Source organism: Haliotis asinina, chromosome 1, assembly GCF_037392515.1.
Source record: "Haliotis asinina isolate JCU_RB_2024 chromosome 1, JCU_Hal_asi_v2, whole genome shotgun sequence".
Taxonomy (NCBI): Eukaryota; Metazoa; Mollusca; class Gastropoda; order Lepetellida; family Haliotidae; genus Haliotis; species Haliotis asinina.
The window spans coordinates 98,999,686-99,026,348 of NC_090280.1; the positions used below are offsets into that span (position 1 = coordinate 98,999,686).

The window sequence follows — 26,663 nt, forward strand, 5'->3', positions numbered from 1 at the left end:
TGAAACACACAATACAATTAGCAACTCGATAGCCAAACAAACAGCAGATCTCCGGACACATCGCAGCTCCATACGGAACATTAATCTACACCATATTAAAATATAAAATACAAAATCACTGACTCAAAACAATTATCTGGGTGAGAAATACAACTCACATCTCCTCCATAAAAGAAGAATATCTCCTGGTCCTCCCCTTTCTGATGTTCCCGTGTTGCCACATCAGTCAGCACCTCCTGTGCACGCTCGATCTCCTCTGGCTCACCCTCTACCGACACAACATCACAATTGGTAAATATTGACGTCTGTCTTGCTTTCTCGTTGTGAACACATATACTTACATTTCCAGCTATACATAACACTTACTGATGGTTATGTCCAAGACACTACATATATTATTATTTACAGTCCACAATCAAATGGCTAGAATATTGAGGAGTGTGACTTAAAACAATTGGGCTGAATGAACAATTACTGGGGTCCCAAAGTGATAAGGGATAGACCATTTTATTTTCTCTGGAAAGGTGGATTGGCATATTGATGTGATGTTAATAAAATGATAAAACGTATTAGAAAAAAATCCTCTGATAAAGGCGTTAGAAGAAAAACTGTCTGATCAACAGAAGACCTGATTAAATGGTATGTAGAAGTGCCAGAATGTTTTTACAGCAACTCCCATCTAGGTCACAAGTCCTCCCTACTGAATATTGCAAGCTCTACTGGCTAGAACCTACCTGTGAACATGACCAGACACACGCACTCATTCAGCTGTATGGCGGCATTCTGTGTGAGCTCATTCAGTGGCTTGGGATACCATGGAAACTCCTGCAACACAGCCTCACATGTACACATGTCACCTCAATGGTGGCTGGGAGGTTCAATACAGTGTTTGTTTGTTAAACTCAAAATCATTACTGGTATTCTCTTAATGGGCACATTCCACCTTAATTAGAGGTAAAATGTTTCAGCATACAGAATTTGAGTTCGAGTTTGTCTTCACCCAAATACTTTGTAACGCAAGGCCAATTTTATTTCTTGTTTCACAGATCTGTCGGTCACATTTTTTTCCCCAAGACCTTGAACAAAAATTTAAAGGTAATTTTCCCTGGTCAAAAAATATATTTGTAATGTTTTCATGGGTCCAGAATGTTCTTAGATTGCTTTCTGCCCCATAAACACTTCATGAATTGGTCAAAGTAAAATACTTTTAGCATTTAACTGGAATAGTAATTTGACTGGTGATTTTATTTTCCATCCTGCCTTTAGGTTTTCTGAGGACAACCTATAAAACAACAAGCATTGTCACTGAGGTGACATAATCACCCACCACAAATTATTAAATTAACGTAATGAAAATGAAAGTAGTAGTTTAAGATGAGGATAAATGCACCTTCCCAAGAAGAATCTTGGTGATGAATATGAAAAAATCCAGTGACCAGTTCTTGAGATATCGTGTTGACACGAGCTTAACATGCGGGTGCACATGCTGATATCATCAAAGTGTCTCAGTGACCTTGAACATTAAGTGAAGGTCATCAAAATCGACTGGGCCCTGCACTTTCCCTAGAATAGCTTGGTGTCGAATATGAAGAAAATTCTGGGAATGGTTCTTGAAGTATTTCACTGTCAAGCTTAACATGCAGATAAACATGCTGAATCTTCAAAGTGTCACCTTGACCTTGAAAGTTATCTGAAGGTCACCAAAATAGACTTGAGATTCCTTGCTGGCAAGGGTAAAAGGTTAAAAGTCCCCATGTGACCTTGAAATGAAGGTAAAGGTCACCAAACCTGAATGAGACCCTTTCTTTTACTATGATGAACCTTGGTACCATATATGAAAAGAATCTAGTGAATGGTTCTTAAGATATTCCAATTCATGCAGACGGAGAGATGGAACCAAATACTATATCTCCCGCTTCGCGCTAAACATGTGGCAGGGGATAAAAAATAGAATTGGTCAGGCCTAACTGCGAAAAAATTCTCCCAGTGGAAATATTTCACTTTAATAAATGGGTAGTTGGCTGAACATACACATGTGGTACATCCATATAAACAGCCCTCATTCTTCATCTCCTCAACTTCTAGAATACTAATCTAAATACTAATATCACAAACATAGTCAATACTACCACAAAGAGTGAGTGAGTGATATTGGCTTTACATGATTTTGGCAATATTCCAGCATTTCGCTGTAGGAGACACCATAAATGGGCTTCACACATTGTACCCATGTGGGATTCAAACCTCGGTCTGCGGCATGATGAGCAAATGCTTCAACCACAAGGTTACACCCCCTACCCTCTCCTTCCCCCACTAAAAGGAACATTTGGATGGTTATAAAATCAGCCCATTTCGCAATGTTGTGGTATACTCACTGCCCCTGTCTTGTCAGTCAGCAGTGATGACCGTCCATTGAGAGTGATGACGTTACCCTTCTCATCAATCAGAATCAGACTGGGAATACCTGTAACACAGTACATACACGTTAGTCTGAATGCTCAATGTATCAATGTGACAGTGAGCCAGTGAATTTAGGTCTACACAACACTCAGCACTATTCCAGTTATATGGTGGCAGTCTGTAAATAATCAAGTCTGGACCAGAAAATCCAGTGATCAACAGCATGATCATCAATCTGTTCAACTGGGAACTGATCACATGAGTCAATCAAGTCAGCAAGCCGGACCATCCGATTTCATTAGTCATCTCTCTCATGCACTCATGGATATGTATACGAAGGGCTATCAAAGAGTAGTTGGCCTCACCAAGAAATGATGCAAATGCCACTGTTTTTATGCTATATTTTTCTACATATTATCTATCAACCTCAAGGAAGTTGGTTTTGCTACGTTCCAGCCTCATGATCCACATTTTGATTGACTGTTTATCTTGGTTACTCCCCATCCCTCAAACCCCACAAATGCAAAATCAGCAATAGATGCACTAACAAACTTCAGGTAACAATACATGCAAGAAACATTTTGTGTGTTTCAGGAAGGCAGAAGTCTCAAACATAGATATCAAAGTGTATTAAAAAGCAATTTGAAACTACAATCACCTGTTAAAAAATCTCTCCCATTCATATTAAGTGAAAGAGTTTGTTTTGGGGACACAACCCACCCCCTTTTAGATTATGTAATCATAAGGACATATCTTATTCTAATGTTTTCATTTATTCATATATGATGCCATGAGTGTCAACTAAAAAATGGTGATGTAGCACCGCTTGAACCAAGTTCTTCAATAGTGAACTAGTCCCTCCTCCTAACTCATAACATCACAGTATCCAGCAATACTCCACACAAATACACAGTGCTGTACAGTAACGGCTGCCGTGGAAGCACTAGGTGTGATTCACTAGGACATGACTATGTGTTGTATGTGTGTCCTATCACTCTAATCTCTCCTCCATTTCAGGATTGTTGAAGGCAGGTGCACCACCGCCTGACCCCCCACATCACTTTCCTACCCCTTCGATTAGAGAGCCCCTCCGCTGAATGTATCACTCAGTAACACTCTTTCCACTCATCACCGCCAGCTTGACAAATGGCTTAGTAGATGCAGTTAGCGGAACTGTGTATTTTATTGCTACTTTCCGCCTGTAAATATCGAAGGTGATAGCTCTCGCCTCCCCTCCTCACCCTGCATCCTCCCGTCACCACGTGTATCCACTGATTGTTTATGGAGCTGATGGACTCCCTACTATGAGTATCTTTCTTCAAAGAAAAATGTAGGGCTTGAGACTACCTGCTTGAGTATGTTTGATGCTATAATATACTATTGACTTCATGTCAAACTGTCTTACATGGGATTGTAGTAACATTAGACAAGTCAGACATGGGGCGATTAATGAAAATGTAGAGAATTTGCACAAAACTGAATCTTTAGAGATGTGAGGTAACATTACACAGAAAGGAAATACAGTAAACTGTGGTTGTAGTGAACATGCCTAAAATGAGCTGACATATATAACAAGGCTTTTTCTGTCTCAGCATGTTGCAGTACATTCATGTGAAATGTTTATAGCACCTGTGGTTATAATGAACTGAACTTAGTGGTGTCTTTGAATTTGTTTTTGTATAGAGTAGTTAACAGAGTTTTACATTATTTCTTCCAAGAGAAGAGAGAGAGAGAGAGAGAGGGAGGGAGAGAGAGAGAGGGAGAGAGAGAGAGAGAGAGAGGGAGAGAGAGAGAGAGGGAGAGAGAGAGAGAGAGGGAGAGAGAGAGAGAGAGAGAGGGAGAGAGAGAGAGGGAGAGAGAAAGAGAGAGAGAGATGCCTTTACTTCACTGTTATTTCATTATATGGTAATGAGAGAAAGGTATCCCTCTCTGTCTTTTTTTTATACATTAGCTAAAAGAATACATTGTACTACTATGCATTACAAGAGGGTGATCAGAAAAGTGTCATACTGTCAGTATTGGCCTGCTATCCATAATTCACCACTGAATTATTTTCTGACTTTGTGCTTGAGACTTTTTAATCTCTCTGTTGTGGATAAACAGCGAGTGAGTGAGTTCGGTTTAAGGTGGAAATTGGCGACAGTGTGGGAAGGCATGAATCATTTACAAACCAGGACTTCCATTCCACCTCAGCACTTGGCTTTCTGTCCACATTCAAGACATCACTTGATTCTTTGAACAAACATACAAGAGATCTAGGACCCGATATAACTAGTCATAATGACGTCAAGGTTGGACGGCAAGGGCAGATCTGCAGCTACCCCCCACGGATGTGGTTTAGACTACCAGACAGTGATCCTTCTGAAATAAACCCATCAACCCTTGCAGGTCATAGAACCTTCAAACATTATTTCTTGCAGGTAAATGTTCTCCACCAGAGTGGTGGTGTGGTCTGGAGCTGTTCAGAGAGCCACATGTATAAACATTAAACATGAAAACGCCATTGTAATTTCTGTATTGGATCAAAGCTCCCTTCGCTTGACAAGTTTGTTTTGCACCCTTTTCTTTTTTGTCAGCAATGATGAGCTTTGATGGAACATTTATTTCTATCTTTGTGGGTTTTAAAAACATTTTTGATATGATTTGTGTAAGAATATCCCATTTTTGTCTCCTGCTTGTGAGTTGCCATTCCCATCAATATATATCATAATACAAAAATACCCGGCTCGTATGTGATCAAAGTATTTGTAGAGATAAAAAAGCCCTTATCTGGAGATCAAACACCACTCTGCAGTGATCAAATGTCTCACTCTGTAATGATCAAACATGTCATTCTGTGATTATCAAACATACCCAATCTGTAGTGACCAAGCATCTCATTCTGTGTTTATCGATCATACTTTCTCTGTCGTTGTCAAACATCTCATTCTGTGGTTATCAAACATACCCACTCCATAGATATCAAACATCTCATTCAGTGGTTATCAATCATACTTTCTCTGATGTGATCGAACATCTCATTCTGTGGTTTTCAAACATACCCACTCCATAGAGATCAAACATCTCATTCTGTGGCTATCAATCATACTTTCTCTGTTGTGGTCAAACATCTCATTCTGTGGCTATCAATCATACTTTCTCTGTTGTGGTCAAACATCTCATTCTGTGGTTATCAAACATACCCACTCCATTGAGATCAAACATCTCATTCTGTGGTTATCAAATATACCCACTCCATAGAGATCAAACATCTCATTCTGTGGTTATCAATCATACTTTCTCTGTTGTGATCAAACATCTCATTCTGTGGTTATCAAACATACCCACTCTGTAAAGATCAAACATCTCATTCTGTGGTTATCAATCATACTTTCTCTGTGATGATCAAACAACTCATTATGTGGTTTTGAATCATACTTTATCTGTAGCGATCAAACATCACATTCTGTGGTTATCAAACATACTCTGTAGGGATCAAACAGACCCCACATAGTGACCAAAAAACACCTCACTCTGTAGTGATGAAACACTCCCTCATTTGTAGGGATTTGGAAGTGACTACACTTCCCATTGTCCTGCCATTACACATCCCTTCTCTATACCATTGACACATAGCTTGCAGTAATAATCAAACACCCACCTTAGTCCTTGAAGTAAGTGAACATTACCACTCTGAAGCAACCAAAGATTCTCCTCAATAGTGATCAAACACCCCTTCCATAGCTATCAAACCTCTGTAGTCATCATCAGACACCCCACTTTATAGTGATCAAACACCCCATATGTGATAGAAAACCCCATGTCATAGTGTTTAAAATATTATGCCATAGTGATCAAACAAGCCAAAGTCAAAGTGATCAAACACCAAGTGCCACAGTGTTCAAACACCCCATGTCACAGTGATCAAACACCCCATGCCACAGTGATCAAACACCCTGTGATATGATCAAACATGCTTCTTCTGTTGTGCCTAAACTGGCCCCTTTGAAGTGCACAGAGGGTTCCCCTATACCCAATACCACCCTTTCCTTTGATTATCATCATCGAGCTCAGGGAAAACACTTCTAAGATCTAAAATTCTGTTTTATTGATAATTAATGCGAAAATCAATATGTAATCACAACATATCAATTTGATCAAAAGGATTCCCCATTATAATGAAATCCCCCTTCAATGCCTATGATTAAGCCGCATGTATCTGGCCAACCAGCTTCATAGCGATGGGTTTCACTTATTGGAAATCATCACAACTCACACAAACATTTGTGTCCATATCTGTGATCATCAGCCCTCTGTTGACCCCTCATTGCCTCGATTACGCCACACATCACAGCAAGCAGTAAATCCTATGATTCATACGCACTGATGCAAGAGATTCCGCCATGGCTCAGGAGACAAGCCTACTGACTGCCTAGATCTGCCTTCACAAGCAAATCAAGCCGTTAAAGAGACAGCCAATGGGGCCTAGGCTATTCTGATGGTCCGGCTCTGGGCAATGACTCTGAAGCAGTCATTAAACGGGCAGTGAATCAGCCGGTGGACTCACCATCAAACGCCTCCTGTGGATCAATGAGGCTGCATGTGGACTGACATCATCTCATGTGGCCCACCAACTGCATAACACACTGTTAATCAACACTATTGATTGCATGTCACTGTGGTGTTTCCAATACCCCTCGTGTCAAGAACAATATTCACTAATACCAGGAACTGATGGCAAAACCCCAAAGTAGATTACATAATAACAAACAGCTGGGAATGGCATTGGAACATGGGACTAATTATTACAAACATGGCATGATATGCTGAACATGGGGAAAACTTGGTAGCTTTGGTAGTTTAGCCCTGGAGATCTCATGTCATAGCCAGTGATGATATAGTATAGCAGGGAATAATATATCTCATGATGCAAACAGTCATGGATGATGCTATGACATGACACATGATGATAGAGCATAGTGATATAGTGACATAGCCAGTGATAAGATTATGACATAACACGAGATGATATTGCTAGGGATGTTATGACATAGACATGATGATATTATGACATTGCTGAAGATGATATAACATTTGGAATCAATGCATCCAGCAGGATGAGTTCCTGAAGACCAGTTCTAACCCAGATCTTTACCGGTGACAAGCATGGGTTCCTGAAGACCAGTTCTAACCCAGATCTTTACCGGTGACAAGCATGGGTTCCTGAAGACCAGTTCTAACCCAGATCTTTACCGGTGACAAGCATGGGTTTCTCATGACTTATTCTAACCTGGATCTTCATTGGACACAAGCATGAGTTCTTGAAGACCAATTCTAACATGGATCTTTATAGGGGACATGCATGGGTTCCTGAAGACCAATTCTAACGTGGATCTTTAATGGGATAAGCATAGGTTCCTGAAGACCAGTTCTTACCCAGATCTTCATTGGAAACAAGCATGGGTTCTTGAACACCAGTTCTGATCCAGATGTCTACCACTGACAAGATTACAACTCACCTGCAATGCCGAACTGTGTGGTGAGGTAGTGAACCCTGGGATCTCCAAATGGAAGCGCTAGCCATGGCATGGTTGAATAGTACTGCTCGAAGGAGTCTGCGCTTCGGTCAGAGGACACAAACACAACCTCAAAGCTCTTCCCATCTTCTCGGAGCTTCTCATACAGTCGTAAGAGCTCTGGTGTGAAGTGCCGGCATGGTGGACACTGAAAGTTAAACAAGATTCACTGACATATTACTTGAAACGACTTGCAGTAAAGTACCAATGACACTGTTAAAATAGGTTTCTGGTGAAAGGTAAAAAAAACCCCAAACGTCTGTACTAGGACAAAAATTTACCTATATTTTCATCACTCTTTTTAAGACGTTTTGAAATACGAAAAAGATGCATAACCAGTCCTTCTGAATCCCCTGTTATGATGGCATGGGAATGAACTGACTATGTATGTCAAAATTCCACCATTGCTGAACTTGGCTTGAACTTCTGAGTAATATTTTGGCAAAAGTTATTGAATCTATGCATAGTCCAAACAAAGCACACCCTTGCCTTGAAGAAATGTCCTAACTGTCGGCTGGTCCAAGTATCCATACTGGTCAAAGTACCTGGTTCTCAGACCAAAGACCCTCGTTTTCCCAAGAGCACAATGTATGAGACCTATTTTATTATATTAATGATTGTACTTTTCACAAATAAACTGAACACACAATGCCACTTAGTCAGTGATTAAATGTAACACATGTCATATCTGTTATTACACTTTCTCAGTAAAGTGCAGATTTTAGTACCTTTGGGGGATGAGGATTCAAACTCGCAATCCCTCACACAATCCTGGTTGGGACTCAAAACGGTACCACAATCTTTACTTTACTGCTAAAATGCCATCCTAAATATAACATTTGTTAGATCTGACCACTTTTGAAAAGGGTATTGTGTGTTCATAGCTTTCAGGCATGGAAGCTGTGCCAATTGACATTTGCCAGAAAGGTACACAATGCCAGCCAAAGTGATCAGGCTCCCATTTTGTACAAGATGTAGTGGCTGAGTGTGTTAGATCGCTCACTTTGGGGTTTTACAGTTAGGTGCCTGACTCTGGGAGTGTGGATGGCACTTGACCCACAAAATTACTAGAATCTGTACTTTACTGAGATAAGTGTAATGCCAAATATAACACATTTTACAAGTAATATGAACTGCTACACCCATGTGAATACACTATCTCATTCACCTTGAAAGACAGAAAAATCCCATTTTGCGCCTATTTACACTCCACATATAGCCTAGTTGTGTAAGGTAACATGAATTGTAACACAAGAGTTGTTTTCTTTTGGCATGCCAGAATTCTTTTTCAATCCTAATCATTTGTAAACATTTGTCAGCGTAACACTCACGCGGGTGGGTTTCATCAAAAATGAAGTGTCTGCGACCTGTATAGCCTCTAGACTTCTTCTAAACATACTTTACAGCTTGAAAGACCAAAAGAAATTTTCCTAGACTGGGGCTAGGGACCAGCAGCAAAAGTAACAAGCTCAGATAATGATCACGGCTTTGTTAATACCTGCAAACAGTAAAACCAATTCTCCACATGCTGCTCTCGGCCCAGCTAGTGACCTTACCACTGCAACTGTTAGGCTAAATAAAAAAGTGAAATGTTTCTTGGGCATCGGCATGTCACTTTTATTTATTGCAACAAGTTTTTATTGCCATTTTAGAAAAGTAATTTGACTTGGCCATTTGTCCCCTATATGAATGAGTGTCTGTAAGAACAAGTGTGACTGAATCTACAACTCATTAACATGTGCTAAATTTCCTAAGCTGCACTTCTGAGAGAAAAAACATAAAAGTGTTCCTCCCACGTCACTTTTTTTTCAATTAAAAATCAAGAACAAAGTCTTACCGCCCTCATCACTTTTGACAAAAAACATTTAATTTTTTTATACAGCCTTACCAATCAATGTCTGAATACGGTAGTTACAACCATGTCAGCATTTCTGTATGTAACTGGGGGGGTAGCCTTAGGGTTAAAAAGTTCACTTGTCACACAGAAAACCTGGGTTTGATTCCCAAGCTATGTGTAAAGCCCATTTCTGGCGTCTTCCATTGTGATATTATTGGAATATTGCTAAAAGCAGGATAAAAGCAACCTCACTCACTTTGTGTAATTGGGTTCTGCCAATTATCTATACCAGTTATGGTAATGAAGGGGAAACAGAGGAATGTTGGCTCAACAACACATCCAACACATCTTACAGAAAAGAATTTAAGGAAAAAACCTATCAATTAATTAATGTGTCATGAGAATTTTTTCAAATATATGGATGAACTATATTCACATGACAACAAATGTTAATTCTTCAAATGAATAGTATATAAACATGATAAATTTGCATTTCAACTTGTATGCAGTGAAGACTTCCATCATTACAGTAATGGTGTAAAAAAATAGATATGTATCTATAATATAGATAAATATAGATAATATATATAAATTGTAAAGCTAGTGAGACATTGTTAAGATTCCACTCCACCAGTGCATGCTCCGGGCTCAAGATATTTTTATCTATGTAAGGAGATCACTTGAACCTTAATTCTCAACTCCCTGAGGAGGATGCCACCTAAGCTTTCTATTCAAGGGTAGAATCTTAGAATTCATCTGGCAGGGATGCACTGCAATTTGAGTTTTAAGGAAATCTCATTATATAGCTCAACATCCTCAAGCCCATTCCTTTCAGCTGTCACTAGTTACTGATGAGGGGATGTCAAATAAGGTTTAAAGGTGTGATTATTGCACTTTCATAGCATGCATGTTTGTGTGAATGGCCGCATGTAATTGTCAAGATTAATGCAGGTTTTATGGCGGCATCCAGCTGAGATAACAAGCCATGTTTAAGACATGGAATAATGACGAATCTGACCTGTCCTTGTTTCATACTCATATAGCCTAGCCCCAGGCTGAGCATCCATAAGTACCTAAAGGTGGGTGGGTGGGTGGGTCAGTGAGTGAGTGAGTGAGTGAGTGGGAGCATGGCAATCAAACTAAGACCTCCCACTCTCTGATGCTTTCCTCACTTAACCAAAGAGGATGGCCTTAACTACAGAATACTACAGGTGTCAACTCTGTCTTAAGGCCATCAGAACTTGAATTTGATTATCCTTTCAGTACAGATTGATAGCTGACTTAGTGATATTTCTGTAAGAACACTAGGGAATACTATCAATACTGCCACTAAAGTTTATAAATCATGGGAAAGAACATGAAGCTCATTTCCAATGGTTAGACCATCTAGGTATTTTGTTTCCTCGTAGCATAAATATTTTAGCAAAATCAACACATTTAGCAAGCTGAAAGTAATGTGTATGCTGACATTTTAATTCCACACAATGGATCAATGAATGGCTTTGATATCAGCAAAATCACACTCTTTCTGAATCCAACTATAGTGAACCCATTTGTTGTAGATTCTGAGTCATGTGAACTGGACATTGTGATGCTAGTGCAAGGATAGTCCATGGAGACTTCCTGTTTCATGGATGAGGTGGAAAAAGCCTAAGGAAACAAAGCAGAATCTGGCTTGATGAAAGATCTGCTTAATACCTCCTACTTTCTGCTTCATAATCAAATCAAGCATCAAATGTTCACAAAAGACAGACTGATGCACAAAATGACACTTTGAATATGCTTGCTGTTAAAAGCAGATCAACGTTCTAGAATTACCTCTTACAATGACACCAGTTTAAAGTCTATCCCTGTAGGGTTTCAGTATAATAATCCTTGTATTAACACAACAAATTATTAAATCTGTTGTCCTTCAGACATTGTGGAATGAATCATCAGCACAAAGTGGAATCTCTATTCCATGGTGGAATCATCAGATCTCTAGGACATTCTTGAATTTTAATGACATGGTGGACACTCTCTTAGACATGTAGGAATCATCAGGAATCATCAGGAAATGTAGGAATCACGGGGGAAATCTCTCAGACATGATGGAATCACTTGAGCATGGAGGAATATCTCAGACATATGAGAATCTCTAGGGCATGGAGGAATATCTCAGACATATGAGAATCTCTAGGGCATGGAGGAATATCTCAGACATATGAGAATCTCTAGAGCATGGAGGAATATCTCAGACATATGAGAATCTCTAGGGCATGGAGGAATATCTCAGACATATGAGAATCTCTAGGGCATGGAGGAATATCTCAGACATATGAGAATCACTAGAGCATGGAGGAATATCTCAGACATATGAGAATCTCTAGAGCGTGGAGGAATATCTCAGACATGATGGAATCACTAGGGCATGGAGGAATATCTCAGACATATGAGAATCTCTAGGGCATGGAGGAATATCTCAGACATATGAGAATCTCTAGGGCATGGAAGAATATCTCAGACATATGAGAATCTCTAGGGCATGGAGGAATATCTCAGACATATGAGAATCTCTACAGCATGGAGGGATATCTCAGACATATGAGAATCTCTAGGGCATGGAGGGATATCTCAGACATATGAGAATCTCTAGGGCATGGAGGAATATCTCAGACATATGAGAATCACTAGGGCATGGAAGAATATCTCAGACATATGAGAATCTCTAGAGCATGGAAGAATATCTCAGACATATGAGAATCTCTAGGGCATGGAAAAATCACAAGGACAGGGTGTAATCTCCAGGACAGGGTGGAATCATTAGGACATAGCTAGGACAGGGTGTTACTGCTAGGACATGTTGGTATTGCAGGTGTCACTGCACATCAAATTTACTCACCCAGTGAGCTGAGAAGTACAATCCAACCACTTTCCCCTGCAATATTGATGCATCAATTTCTTCTTTATCATGTAGTAACTTTCCCTTCATGACATCATGAAATGGTTTTAACTTCCAGGGGAAGCCATGGCCTGCCTCGTCTTCCTGTACATGGTTGAAGCCATCCACTGTGATGACCTTCCCCGTCTCCCCATCCAGCAGCACCAACTTCGGGATGCCCTGAACTCGGAACTTCTTCACCAGCTTTGCCTGAAATCACATGTTACCTCATCTACACATTTGTATACAAAATACATTGCAAATAAGCTGAGACATTCTGCTGCTACGTTTGAGAAATAACACTGTTTCATGTTGAACTTCAACTCAATTATTAACAAATAAAGCAAATATACAAAACTGATGTTTCATATCAGGTTTGACCTGAACACAAACCTACATGCATTGTATGAAGTTAGTCAGAGATACAACCCAATACAGAGATCCAATACAGAGATCCATTAGCTTCTCAGCACACAGACACACATGGATCCATTAGTGTTTCAGGACACAGACACTCATGGATCCATAAATATTTCAATACACAGACACTCATGGATCTATAAAATGTTTTGAGCACACAGACGCTCATGGATCTATAAATGTTTCTACACAGACATGGACCTATAAATGTTTCAGTACAAAGACACTCATGGATCTATAAATTTTTCAGCACACAGACACACATGGATCCATCAGTGTATCTGTCCACTCATGGATCATCAATATTTCACAATATAAACCCACAACATCCAGCAGCACCTCCTGCCGACATAGGAAGCTCAGTAAGAAGTATATAATGGTGTTTGCTTTGACTATAAATATATATGCACTGGGAATACCATGAATCAAGATCCCTTAGTAAAATCAGAGCATCTGATATCCAGGTATAGTCATGAGGGCAGCATCTACAGGACTTGATAACATCCTTTTTGTACAGTTTCACAACAGTTCAAAACCGACAGCAATCCAGTTTGTGTGCCTCATTAAAGGTTTCCACGCCAACAAAACACAAGGCTAAATGCACACTGACGCTTGACACAGTCTAACAGCCTGCATGCCACTGAAAACATTCCTCATATCCCTCTCCTCAAATTGAACATTATCCTGATCCTTGAAGCAGCTTGTAGGCATTACTCTCATCTTATGAACACCTGGTGTCATTGCCACAAGTTCAAGTCATTAATACCGCAGGTACATTCCACAGAGTGACAAGCATGAAGTACTGTTATCCCCCAGCCAATGGTAAGTTTCCTGAAAGAAGGCACCTGGGACTTATTCTATGGAGTCAATGACACTGAATCAAAATCTGAGTAATTCGTTGCTTGGGGACTGACAATTGCTTAGTCACTGAATATACAAAAGTTTACAAATAAATAACTTCTGTTAAACTGAAAAGGAGCCCCTGTGAGATTCAGATTTAGGCCACAACACTACAAAGATATACCATATGTCATATTTCTTTCTTTCTTAGTAAAGTACAAATTTTAGTCCTTTTTTGGTTGAGTCCCCTCCAGGATTTGTACCTGCACCCTCCGAGTCAGGCACCTTATCGCCGGCACACAAAGTCAGCCGTGGCTGAGCGGGATAGGTGGCTGACTTTGTGTGCTGGCTATTAGGTGCCTGCCTTGGAGGGTGTGGGTACGAATCCCAGAGGCGACTCAACCTAAAATGTAATAGAATCTGTACTTTACTAAGAAAGTGTTATCTGAAATATGACATATGTTACACCTGACCACTTTCTCAATGGCATCGTGTAAACACTACAAAGATAGGTTGTTAGAGGAGAAAATTGAAAAAGAGATTGTGAGACACGCTATTGTTGCTATAGTCAGGTTGCTGTTACTGTGTGAATTTGGATAATTTGGGGAATTACATTTGTTTTTACTGACTGAGAAAAAATGTAGAGGTTAAAATTCTTGTATTTTGAAAACATAAGAATCAGCTGATCATTTGATGTGTAAGTGATGAAATAAAAACAAAATGAACCCTCCATGTATTGGAATTTAATGCCATGGAAACCAGACAATATATATAATTATCAAAAATCCCTGAAAAGACCCCTAAAATCATGGCTTGTCTCACACAGTATTATAGAGAAATAATAGATGGTATTCAAGTGAAACACAACCAACAAACGACTCCCTCATTTGAGTCCAGCTGTCATGAAAATGAAAGAAGTAAAAATTTCTAAAATTCTGAAAAACAACAAGCACTAAATCATGATTTGATAGATATCTAAGGAAAGTTTTATCAGAAGTGTGGTCCTTGTGTTGTGCTCCAGGAACAAACGTAAATGGAGAGATGGACAAGGAAAATTCTTATATATTCCCCTCTACCATTTGGCAGGGGTATTTAAAAGATAACTTGTAGAGCAATTTGAACATATTTCATGATGCAGCCATTTTGAATTGTCATTATCATTAATCCAGCTTTCTTGTAAATAAGGATGTCATGGACATCCTCTAAAGATTTATATGCTACAGGGAAAAGGTTGTATTTGTCAGTGTGCTGTAGAGGCTGCCATTTTGAATATTGGATGATGACAGGGGTACTTAGTCGTAGACAGATACATGCTGTGTGTGCACATGTGGTGTGTGTGAGTGTCTACTGCATGTGCATGAGTATTGTCTGACCTCAAACTCAGTGATATTCCAGATGTGGAGGTGTGGCGTGGGAATACTCTAGTCTCCACCAGATCATCTGGTGGTTAATACTGTGAGCAGCTCTCCCTTTGGGATTGAGAGACATTATTATGTTCCGTGGTTTAGGGTTGGACTAGATTTTAGAAGTTACAACTGATGGACAGATGGAAGCACAGGTAAATGGATGGAGGAAATATGAAATCCCATAAGAAGCGCCTACTCTAATTATAATGACACAGTACACAGAGTAGGGCAATATTTTGCATTTTGTGAGTGAGTGAGTGAGTGAGTGAGTGAGTGAGTGAGTGAGTGAGTGAGAGAGTGATATTTCAGTAAGGTCAGACAGTTCAAAGTCAGTTCCATGTGGGTGGAATATCTGTTATGGTGCAGGTCGTACAAATCTACTGAGCTGGTAAAAGCCCTGAGTGCAAACTTGCTGGTAAATTACTAAAACATCTAAAGCAAACTTGGAAAGTCAACCATACTTTTGGGATACAATAAGGATGCAATTCTGGGTATAAGTTCTCAAAGTCCACCGTAAACAGCTAGGCCACCTATATCCATTCCATGATCAGACAAACACAACTCATACTTTCCAGCTGAGAACATAGTCAAATTTATACACAAAAAACAAGCAAGTGTCAGATCATATGTTTTGTACATCAATCATTTGTGTCGAAACTGAAAGTCGTTATTCTCCAAACACTAACCCTGTAATCTGCAAATGCAATGTAGCACGTACATATCTCTCCAAGCTGAATTCAAAGCCGAGGCAGAGACACTGAACCGCCTGCTATCTTTATATAAACACCACCATCTCCACACCAGCAACTCAATTTACCATTTATCTAGACTAGAAGTGACAACCAACTGGACTATCTAGTACCTGCCATACAGTAACTCAGGAGAAGATGTTGGTCTGGCAGATCAGATCCTACCAACAAAGGAACAACATTGAAACAGTCCCAAGATAATCGCTGGCAGTCAGATTAGTGTCTCTGTCACAAAAACAATGGAATAGGTTTCAGTTAGGAATAGGTTTTTGTGAATATCAAAATGGATCCAGATTGTCAAAATGGATGGGTTAGATCCTGGGAATATAAAAAAAATCACTTCCCTGTTTGATGTAGGAGAAACTGATACTTTTCTGCCTAATTGGTGCCATGTCATATGTATTTATTTTAAACATCCACGATTACTGTCTGTAGTTAACTAGGTCTGATGCCAACAATCCAGGTGTGAGATCATTAGCTCAAGTACAAGATACCAGTCAATATTGTTTACAGGGGTAGGCTGGGTAATTACTAAAGCACAATAACATAGAACAGACAATAATGTTTACATGGGTACCTGAGGTCATTACCTAAAGCACAATAACATAGAACAGACAATATAGTTCACAGGGGTACACGAGGTCATTACCTTAAGCACAATAAGGTAGAACAGACAATATAGTTTACAGGGGTACATAAGGTCATTGACTGAAGTACAAAAAGCTAGAACAGATAATACAGTTCACAGGGGTACACAAGGTCATTGACTGAAGCACAATAAGGTAGAACAGACAATACAGTTCACAGGGGTACACGAGGTCATTACCTTAAGCACAATAAGGTAGAACAGACAATATAGTTTACAGGGGTACATAAGGTCATTGACTGAAGTACAAAAAGCTAGAACAGATAATACAGTTCACAGGGGTACACAAGGTCATTGACTGAAGCACAATAAGGTAGAACAGACAATACAGTTCACAGGGGTACATGAGGTCATTACCTAAAGCACAATAAGGTAGAGCAGACAATACAGTTCACGGGGGTACACAAGGTCATTGACTGAAGTACAAAAGGCTAGAACAGATAATACAGTTCACAGGGGTACATGAGGTCAATACCTTAAGCACAATAAGGTAGAGCAGACAATACAGTTCACAGGGGTACACAAGGTCATTACCTTAAGCACAATAAGGTAGAGTAGACAATACAGTTCACAGGGGTACACAAGGTCATTGACTGAAGTACAAAAAGCTAGAACAGATAATATAGTTCACAGGGGTACATGAGGTCATTACCTTAGGCACAATCAGGTAGAGCAGACAATACAGTTCACAAGGGTACACAAGGTCATTGACTGAAGCAGGTTAGGTCATTAGTTAAAGCACCTCAACATAGAAGAGATAGTATTGTTTATGGGGGAACATATGATCATGAGCACAAGCATCACAATGTAGAACAATCAGTATTGTTTACAGGGGCAGGTTTGGTTAGCTTAAGCACAATAGTGTAGGACAGTCAATATTGTTTACAGGGGCAGGTTAGGTTAGCTTAAGCACAATAATGTAGGACAGTCAATATTGTTTACAGGGGCAGGTTAGGTTAACTTAAGCACAATAATGTAGGACAGTCAATATTGTTTACAGAGGTAGGTTTGGTTAGCTTAAGCACAATAATGTAGGACAGTCAATATTGTTTACAGAGGCAGGTTTGGTTAGCTTAAGCACAATAATGTAGGACAGTCAATATTGTTTACAGGGGCATATGTGATCATTAGCTTAAATGCCACAATGTAGAACAATTAAAGTTGTGTACAGGAGCAGGTGGGATCATTAGATTAAGCAGAAACAATATAGAACAGTCAATATTGTTTACAAGGGCACATGAGGTCATCACCTTAGGCAAAACAAAACAGAGCAGTCAATGTTCACAAGACAGGGTTGGATCATTAGCTCAAACACAACAATACAGAACAGTCAATATTGTTTACATGGCCATTTGAGCTCATTAGCTCAAGCACAACAATGCAGAACAGATACTATTGTTTACAGGAGCATGTAGATATCTGTATGTATAACAATGTTGAGCTGGTACCAGTGTTTACAGAAGGCTGTAAGCATTATCCTGGTATTCCGCAAGTGCCTGCTAATTTCCCCACTAATGCCGTACTCCCAGGCCGGCATTGTCTGGCGTGTTGAAGCATCCTTCCCGATAAGATAACAATATCTGGAGAGAAGTGACTTGTGAAGTGGTGGCATCGGTGGGATTCCCCTTCCCCCCTCCCCGCCCCATCCTCCCCACAGCTGCCTCAGCCATCATTGGGCTCCCTTACTACAGACAAGCACAACTTGGAGGACTGTGATAACAGACGTGGAAGATAAGGAGGGGTGGGGGAGATGGGAACAAGTGATTTCCCAGAGCGTTCACATCCAGTCAAGTGTACCTCTATCTTCACAAGGTGCATAGACTGTTTGATAGCTGTACATTAATAGATTCATACATTGATGTAAGTCTCTACACTGAGACAGCTGGGTACAAGATGGATGTATCTTGGCACATACTAAAACCTTGGTAAACATGGCGTTCATTTCCAAAACAAGCTCTCAAAACAAAATGTTAGAAGAAATTTCTATTGTTTTAATAGGGCCTTATTCAAATGAATGACACTGACTGATTTTATGTTTATATAATATTCAGGGTAGCTTTGTCTGTGAAAAATGGAAAGAATTATGGTCTGTTTGGCTCAAATTGCAATCTAACTCGAAAAATAATGAACTTATAGTACTCAATGAAACACTGATCATATTCAAAACATCATACCTACCTTGAGGTTGTTACAGAATTTTCGTCCTAAAAATAAAAAAGTCGTTTAACACATCATATTAAAATATTGACACTGTTCAGGTTTTATACAAGGGAGGAGAAAGGGACAGCCAGGTGTGTGAGAAAGAATGGAGATGGCAAGTTAATGAATAAATAACTTTGTAGGCACCTGTGCACATGCTTCTTGATCACCTGGCTGTCCCTTTCTCTGCAATCCTCCCTCCTAACAAACAGTGAACTGTCAATATTATAATGATAGTTTGTCAAACAATTTTTTATATTTTGGAGATAAACATTCTGCAAAAACCTCAGTTCATATGATGTTTTGATTATGATCAGCGCTTCATTGAGTATGTTATGTTTGCTAGTTTTTTAGTTCACCTTTGAGTCAAAGGGACTATAGTTCTCATGGATTGATTTAAGCCACCACTGATACATCCAAGTACAACATGTATGCATCCTGGCAAAAAGTAATACCTTGGTACATATGAAGCTCATTTAAAAAACAAATTCTCAAAATATAACTTAAAAAATAATTGCAATAGTTTCAATAGGCTTTATTCAAATACGAGTAAATGCGTAACACTAAACTCTTTTAAATTTCTTCTCTTAATCTTAAAATAAACTTAATACATATTGCAATGATTGTTACAGCGCTGTATGTAAATGGATTACTGCATTATACTTATCGATTTTATACTAATAAAAAATTCAGTGTAGATTAGTCTATGAAACCTTGAAATCATTATTTCTCGCTTATATAGCTGTGTTAGTGTTAAAGATTCATACTTACATATATCACATAACCAGGGGTTGGATAATATGTTCCAGGCAACTGTAACTCAATAGTGTAACAACCCTTGTATAATGGTGTAGAACACTGTCGGATACTTACAGCAGGCAGTAACACCATATACATCAATCATGACCGGCTTATAGTGCTACCATCTTTCTTCGAATACAGGTAGAGAGTTTAATAGGCACCAGCCTCCAATTATAATGACCTTATTTCTTTAAATACAGGCAGAGGACCTAAAAGGCACCAGCTCCCAATAATTATCACCTTATTTCTTCAAACACAAGACAAGGGTCTAAAAGACCCAAACCTATTATGATAATTACCATATTTCTTTAAATACAAGAAGAGGGTCTAAAAGTCACCGGCCTCCAATAATGATTACCATATTTCTTCAAATACAGGCAGAAGGTCTCAAAGACATCAGCTTCCAGCAAGCATCAGACACAAAACAGCACCACACAACATAACAGACCACCAAAAATCTAAAATGTGCAACAGCATATACACTTTTAAATCACGTCACTATATAATAAATACATTCTCAATAAACAAAAGGAAAATGATGGAATAATCATTATCGAGGATGGAATGAATACAGACTTAGAAACAAGGGATTAATCATTAAGCTGTGGATCTCAGAATCCTGCCTGGAACTCATTACTAGCTAGGATGGGAGGTTTATTAAAAAAAAAAAAAAGAACCATAAGCAAGTGCAAAAATGGTTGCTCCTTAATATTTTTTTCCCATCATGTTATGACACAACCTTAGCAAATTCACCACTACTACAGCTTTGCTTCAGACCATCTCCATCTTGCTTATCACTGAACAGAGAATTTCTTGAGATAATCAGCACTAATGCAACAACCCAAGAAACACCTTTTCTTCACACACGCATGACAGCTCTGCATTCCAAATCTTGGTCTCTTGAATTTGGCAACATTTAATCTAATCAGAATGACTTTTTAGGTGAGAGTGATGCAATTATGAATAGATCTGCACAATGTTCACCGTTGGTTTTGAGACCACACAAGGTGACTCAAGTAGTATTTATGATGATGCTTGTTTCATTCATGAAAAATGGCACTGGGTAGTCTAGTGGTTAAAGCGTTTGCTCATCATGCTGAAGATCCGGGTTCAATTCCCCACATGGATACAATGTGTGAAGCCCTTTTCTACTGTCCCCTGCTATGAAGTTGTTGGCTTATTTCTAAAGTGGTGTAAAACTAAACTTTACTCACTCTTTCATGAAAAAAAAGTGAGTGAGTGAATGAGTTTGTTTAGTTTTACACTGCTTTTAGCAATGTTCCAGAAACTTCACAGTGTTGGACAGCAGAAATGGGCCTTACAGATTGTATTCATGTGTGCAATTGAACTCTGGACTTCTTTATGATGAGCAAAAACTTTTATCACTAGGCTACCCTACCATCTCCAAGTAAAAACTGTACAACCTTCACTGTTGGTTCTGAGACCACACAAGATGATTCAAGTAATATGCTGGATGAAATAAGTTTGGGATAGTTTTATTTTTTGATTGATATTTTATCAGTGTGTCAGTGAATAAATAGATTATTATTCAAAATTTGCACATACCATAATTTCTGTCCAGTATGTATATGATGATGCTTGTTTCATTCATGAAAAGTATCCATGGGTAAAAACGTTCACTTCTCATGCTGAAGAATGGGTTCAATACCCCACATGGGTACAACATGTGAAGCCTATTTCTGGTGTTCCCCAGATCAGATCATAAAATAAAGAAACTGGGATAACACTGATAAAATAGGGAGCTCGTTTCAAAACACAAAGGGTTCATGTCATAATTCTTGCTTTCAGCTGACATAATTTGTATATAATATGTCATATGAACAAAATCTACCCATAAACAATTTATAAGTTCTGCCAAAGAATATCTGTGACAGTGAATATCAACTCCCATAATAAAGTATTGTTAACTGAGGACAATTTAACATAGAGCTTATCTCTTCAGTGTACTACACAACTTTCCGTTTACCTTGAAGACTCTCCTTTGTTCGGAGCCTTCCATAGTTCAAGGGCTCTTTTTGAGTTGAATACAACACATTTACAATTCACATGTTTACCTTGGAAGTTAGGGTGATATTTACAACCCAAAAATAAGAGAATGGTGACTTTTATGAGGAAATAAATTGCCTTCTTCAATTTGCCGCATATTCTGCTTTAATGGGGGAGCACGACATGTCATCCGAGTTAACAGTCAGCTCAGCAAAAGCTGTTGAGAACACGCCAACCACAGTTGAACATTATCTGTGATAAGTGATGTAATTTTACACAAATGACTCAACAACTAATGAATTACGCACCCAAGGCATGCATTTCCTTCAGCTTTCAGCCTACACAAGTTGAAAACTGAAAGTCTTTGAAACTGGGAAGAAAGCTGCCATTGTGCAATAATGTAATATAATATTCAACACTTTAACAATGTAATTGTAAGATTGTGTAACATTCATACTGACATTTACTGGTTAGAGCTATTGCACCTTATAGTTTTTGTAAGTTTATGATAAACTGGTTAGAGCTATTGCACCTTATAGTTTTTGTAGGTTTATGATAAACTTTGTAGAACAATGAACTGGTATTACAATTTGTGTCTATTTTGCCAACAGTTACAATATTATATGTTGATATGAATACAGTTTAATATCCAGTTTCTGAAATGAACATACTTAAAGAAATATACAATATTTACATTACAATTTATACATTAATTAAAAAATTAATAGTTGTGTTTCTTTTTCTATTCAGTATATTTGTTTCAGGGACTGTGGGCCTGATTAATGAAAATGCAATACTTTCATCAAACTGGTGACTCCCTATCGTCAGTGTATTTGCTGACATGTTTCTCAGAAGTAGAGAAGTAGTTTTTACTCAATCTGATATGCTTTCATATTACTACAGTTGGATGTATCAACTGCTATGTAATGCATCTCTGTGGATGGCTAAAATACACCATAATACATCCCTTATCAATATTCAATCCATTTAGGCTATCCACTCAGGAATAATTCAAATATTACAAATTGTTGTTAAGTCAATATAAAAGTAACATCAAAGGAATACATCTTTTCAAATGACTATGCAAAATCTACAGCTGGTTTTTAATCAAATTCTTGACAATTCCAAGAAAATATTTCCAGGAACCAATGACGCCAAAGATGCCAAAAATGCCCTACAGAGTAGTCAGTACATATGGAATGGATCTCATCCATAAAAATCTCAGCTCCATGCTAATACTTCTTTAAGGAGGAAAAATTACTTTTTCAGAAATTAAAGATAACTGCCAGACAGTCACATTGAAATAATGATTTTGATGTCCTGGACAAATGCAATTACCCCTTTCAGACATGCTGTTTTGGGAAAGAAACTGAGATGAAATATGAGATATTCATGGCCATGCTGATAGACGCCAGAAAACATATGATGGTATAGCACTGATGGTTGAGCGAAGGTGAGCTAAAAAAAGCATTGCATAATACCTCCATCTGGATGTGTTCCAAGAGGAATTATAAACACCTGCTCTTAAGGTCAGAGAGTCAGAGGAGATGTGACATTAAACATGAGAGACAGCAACTGAATTTTAATTTTAATTTTAATTATAATTTTTCATTTATAATTTTTTGCTTTATGTCATATATTTGCTTATTGATGTTTTAATATTTGTTTTAATATTTTTTCTGTTGTGGTTGGTGGGGTGGGGGGGTGGGGTAGTGGGGTCTTTACAAATATATGCCACAACATTAAGGTTGGCAGAAAAGATTATGGAAATATTTCCATTTCAAAAGCTGTTTATCTATTTCTCTTAAACTGACAAGTAGGTATGGTAATCATAACAGTCATTAGATAACAATTTACTACCGGCATGTTTTGATGTTTTTAAAATAACTTTTAAGTTTTCAGTTATAGTACTGTAAATAACTGTTTATATAGATTACTGATGGCTCCTATCAAAGACATATTTAAAAATATTATAATATTTATTACATTCTGGAATAAGCAGATTGGCAAGTTTTCTAAAATGTCTGGTATGTGGAGCAGTGAACATGAAGTCATTCTATGAAGTTTCCAGAATAGCTCTAATTAATATTTAATGGTGTCAATGATTCCCAGGTGCTAGTATTACTGTTTCAGCATTTAATACTTTTAGAAAATTACTTTGGCAACTGCACCCTCATCAATATACATGGCAGAAACACTGGTGACGTAATATCAAACTTCATACAACTCCTAGTGTCTTTGTGTCTATACGTCTTCAGGATCATCTCAGATATCCTGACCTTTTACCATATTTCAGCAACACCATTCAAACTGGAAAACTTCTGAACACCATGAATGTCAAATCTATGAAAACAAGAAGACAAAGTCATCAATATCCTCCACAATGGCAAAATATCCTTCATGAATATAAGTTATTGTTATGCCAAATGTTTTGGTGTGTAGATATAACAGTGGAAGGAGCTTAATGAAAGGTTTTTAAAGTTCTGCTCCAGAAAGGAGCACAACCACCAATTTTGGTCAAACTTGTTGCCATGGAAATGCCAAACGTATTTTATTCAGAACTATCAAAAGACACCAGTATACCAGTAGACCAAGTTATGTACCCAGATCAGTGAAGAAATAGTGAACGGTTTGAGAGTTCTGCTCCTGAAAAGAGCACTACCACCAATTTCAGTCGAAGTCAAACCTGCTGCCATGGAATGGCAAAAAACATATTTTATTCAGAATTCCAAAAGTATCAAAAGGCACCTGTACACCACTAGTCCAATCTATGTGTCAACTTTGGTGAAGAAACAGTGGATACTTTACTTCAGTTCTGCTCTGGAAAAGATAAATGTGCACAGACAGATGGATGCATGGACAGTCGGACAGAGTGCATTTAATAGCCCCCTGCAAAACATGTTGATAATTAGTTAAATCAGTTGATGTAAGTGTATGTGGGGTGTGTGAGCGGTATGGTTGTGAATCAGTTGAACGTATCATTGGTTCATTACCAACAAGCAATCATCGGCAAAAATTGGATAGTGTCAGTTTTTCACGGTCAAGTTGTTATTGTTTAACATGGTTCTCTGTTGCTTCTAGTTATATTCAGAAACATCACATCCAGTGTAAAGCGATGCAACTTGCTTTTTACAGTGATGACTAATATATCATGAACATAAATTAAACAGTAGTTCCGAATTCATTTATGCTTCATTATGACATAATGTGATTGATTGCTTGGTTGTTTGATCACTGCAATTAATCTTTGATTATTTCAAGTAATCGAACACCACTAGCAAGTGCGTGTGTGGTGAGTATGCAGGCATATGTGAGTGTGTTAATGATAGAGCATATGTTCAGTTTATGCTTTTAGCCCACTAAAGTAAATATTGCAGGATACCCAACTCATTACCACTGTACTGACTCAGAGTAAACCTGCCTCATCTCCTTAAAGCTGGCAGGGTAACAAGTACCATCATTTAATGTTTCCAGGTACTACACAATAGTAGATTAAACAATGACTTTCCGATCTCTGGGCAAATGCTCTATTTAATACACTGCAAACTGGGTCTGCATGATAATTAAACAGTTTCAACGATGGACTTATTTGAGGCAAAATTTGGAAATGGACGCACAATATATGGTTCCTGTATTGCACAGGAATCTGACTTGACAGACACCTCCAACCACAAGTGACAACATTACACAACTTAGTACTTGTGGGGCTCAAGAAGAGTGAGTGAGTATGGTTTAAAATCACTTTCCGCAATATTCCAGCAACATCACACCAAAGGACTTGTGGGCTTCACACAATGTACACATGTTTGGAATCAAACCTGGGTCTGACATGACCAGCGAAAGCTTTGACAACCAGGTTACACTCACCTCCCCTCATCACCCTCATCCAATCACTGACACCTGTCAGTATGTCCAAGCTCTGACCTCTGATTGCTAAATACTCAACTTCCAACAAAAGTGACATCAGATTATGGATTCTAGACAAGAAAATTATTTACAAAGAAGACAGCAATCCCAAGAAAGGACTAGCACTTTTAGTCACTAATTTAACACCCTTATTCCTCTTTGTTAACTTCTGTAGAGCTAATAATGGTTTAGATAAACAGACTGGGAAAATGACACTGTGACTTAGATTGCTTTAAAAAAGGTACAGTTGTTTGTTTAAGTGGTTGAGGGGATTAGCATATTGATTAAATAAATAATGTATTACTTGTAGCCAATAAAGTTGTGTTGTAAATCCTTAGGCACACACAAGACGACTTTTCTAATAGGAAATTCCATAGATGAACACAACCTGTAGCTCACCTGGGTATTCAGTAACCAGTTTAAAATATGGAAAGACAGGCACTTCACCAAATGTACAGGCAGGTTACATATATCAAAGGTGGGGCAGGGCAGAAGATGATGGATCAGTCATATGGTCATTTTGAGAATATAAGAGTATGGTTAAAACAAGACAAATATTACTGTCATTCCTGGGGATGAGTTGTATGCAGAACACAGTAAACAACAACAATTTCATCATCATCCACAAAAATAGAATGGCTTTCAACAGACTTTTCAAAATGGCTACTAATACGGAACAAACATATAATTTCAGCTTCATCAGTTTCTTCAGTTCAAATATTTAGAGACAATGCTGATATTACAGAAAATTGGTTACAAGCTAAACTTTCCACCATTAGGGCAATGGGGTAGCCCAGTGGTTAAAGCATTTGCTTGACACACCGAAGACCCAGGTTTGATTCCAATGTTCGATTCGAGCAGTGGGTGTGAAGGTGATATTATTATTGTAATATTGTTAAAAGCAGCACAAGGCTAAACTCACTCACTCACTTTCTGCCAGGTGAGCTATGAGCTAATATACACCGATAGACAGATAA

The 26,663-nt window shown here is 38.4% G+C and overlaps 1 protein-coding gene across 1 annotated transcript in view; it reads right to left on the reverse strand.

Annotated features, from left to right (window-relative positions):
• Positions 1–26,663, reverse strand: part of LOC137256362 (leupaxin-like) — a 298,728-nt gene that overhangs the window by 5,207 nt on the left and 266,858 nt on the right. The window contains exons 7-11 of the mRNA XM_067794158.1: positions 12,674–12,850; positions 7,899–8,103; positions 2,376–2,464; positions 735–825; positions 159–268 (exon numbers count right to left, since the gene is read on the reverse strand). Of these exons, the coding sequence (XP_067650259.1) occupies positions 159–268; positions 735–825; positions 2,376–2,464; positions 7,899–8,103; positions 12,674–12,850 (672 nt within the window). The remainder of the gene's footprint in view (positions 1–158; positions 269–734; positions 826–2,375; positions 2,465–7,898; positions 8,104–12,673; positions 12,851–26,663) is intronic.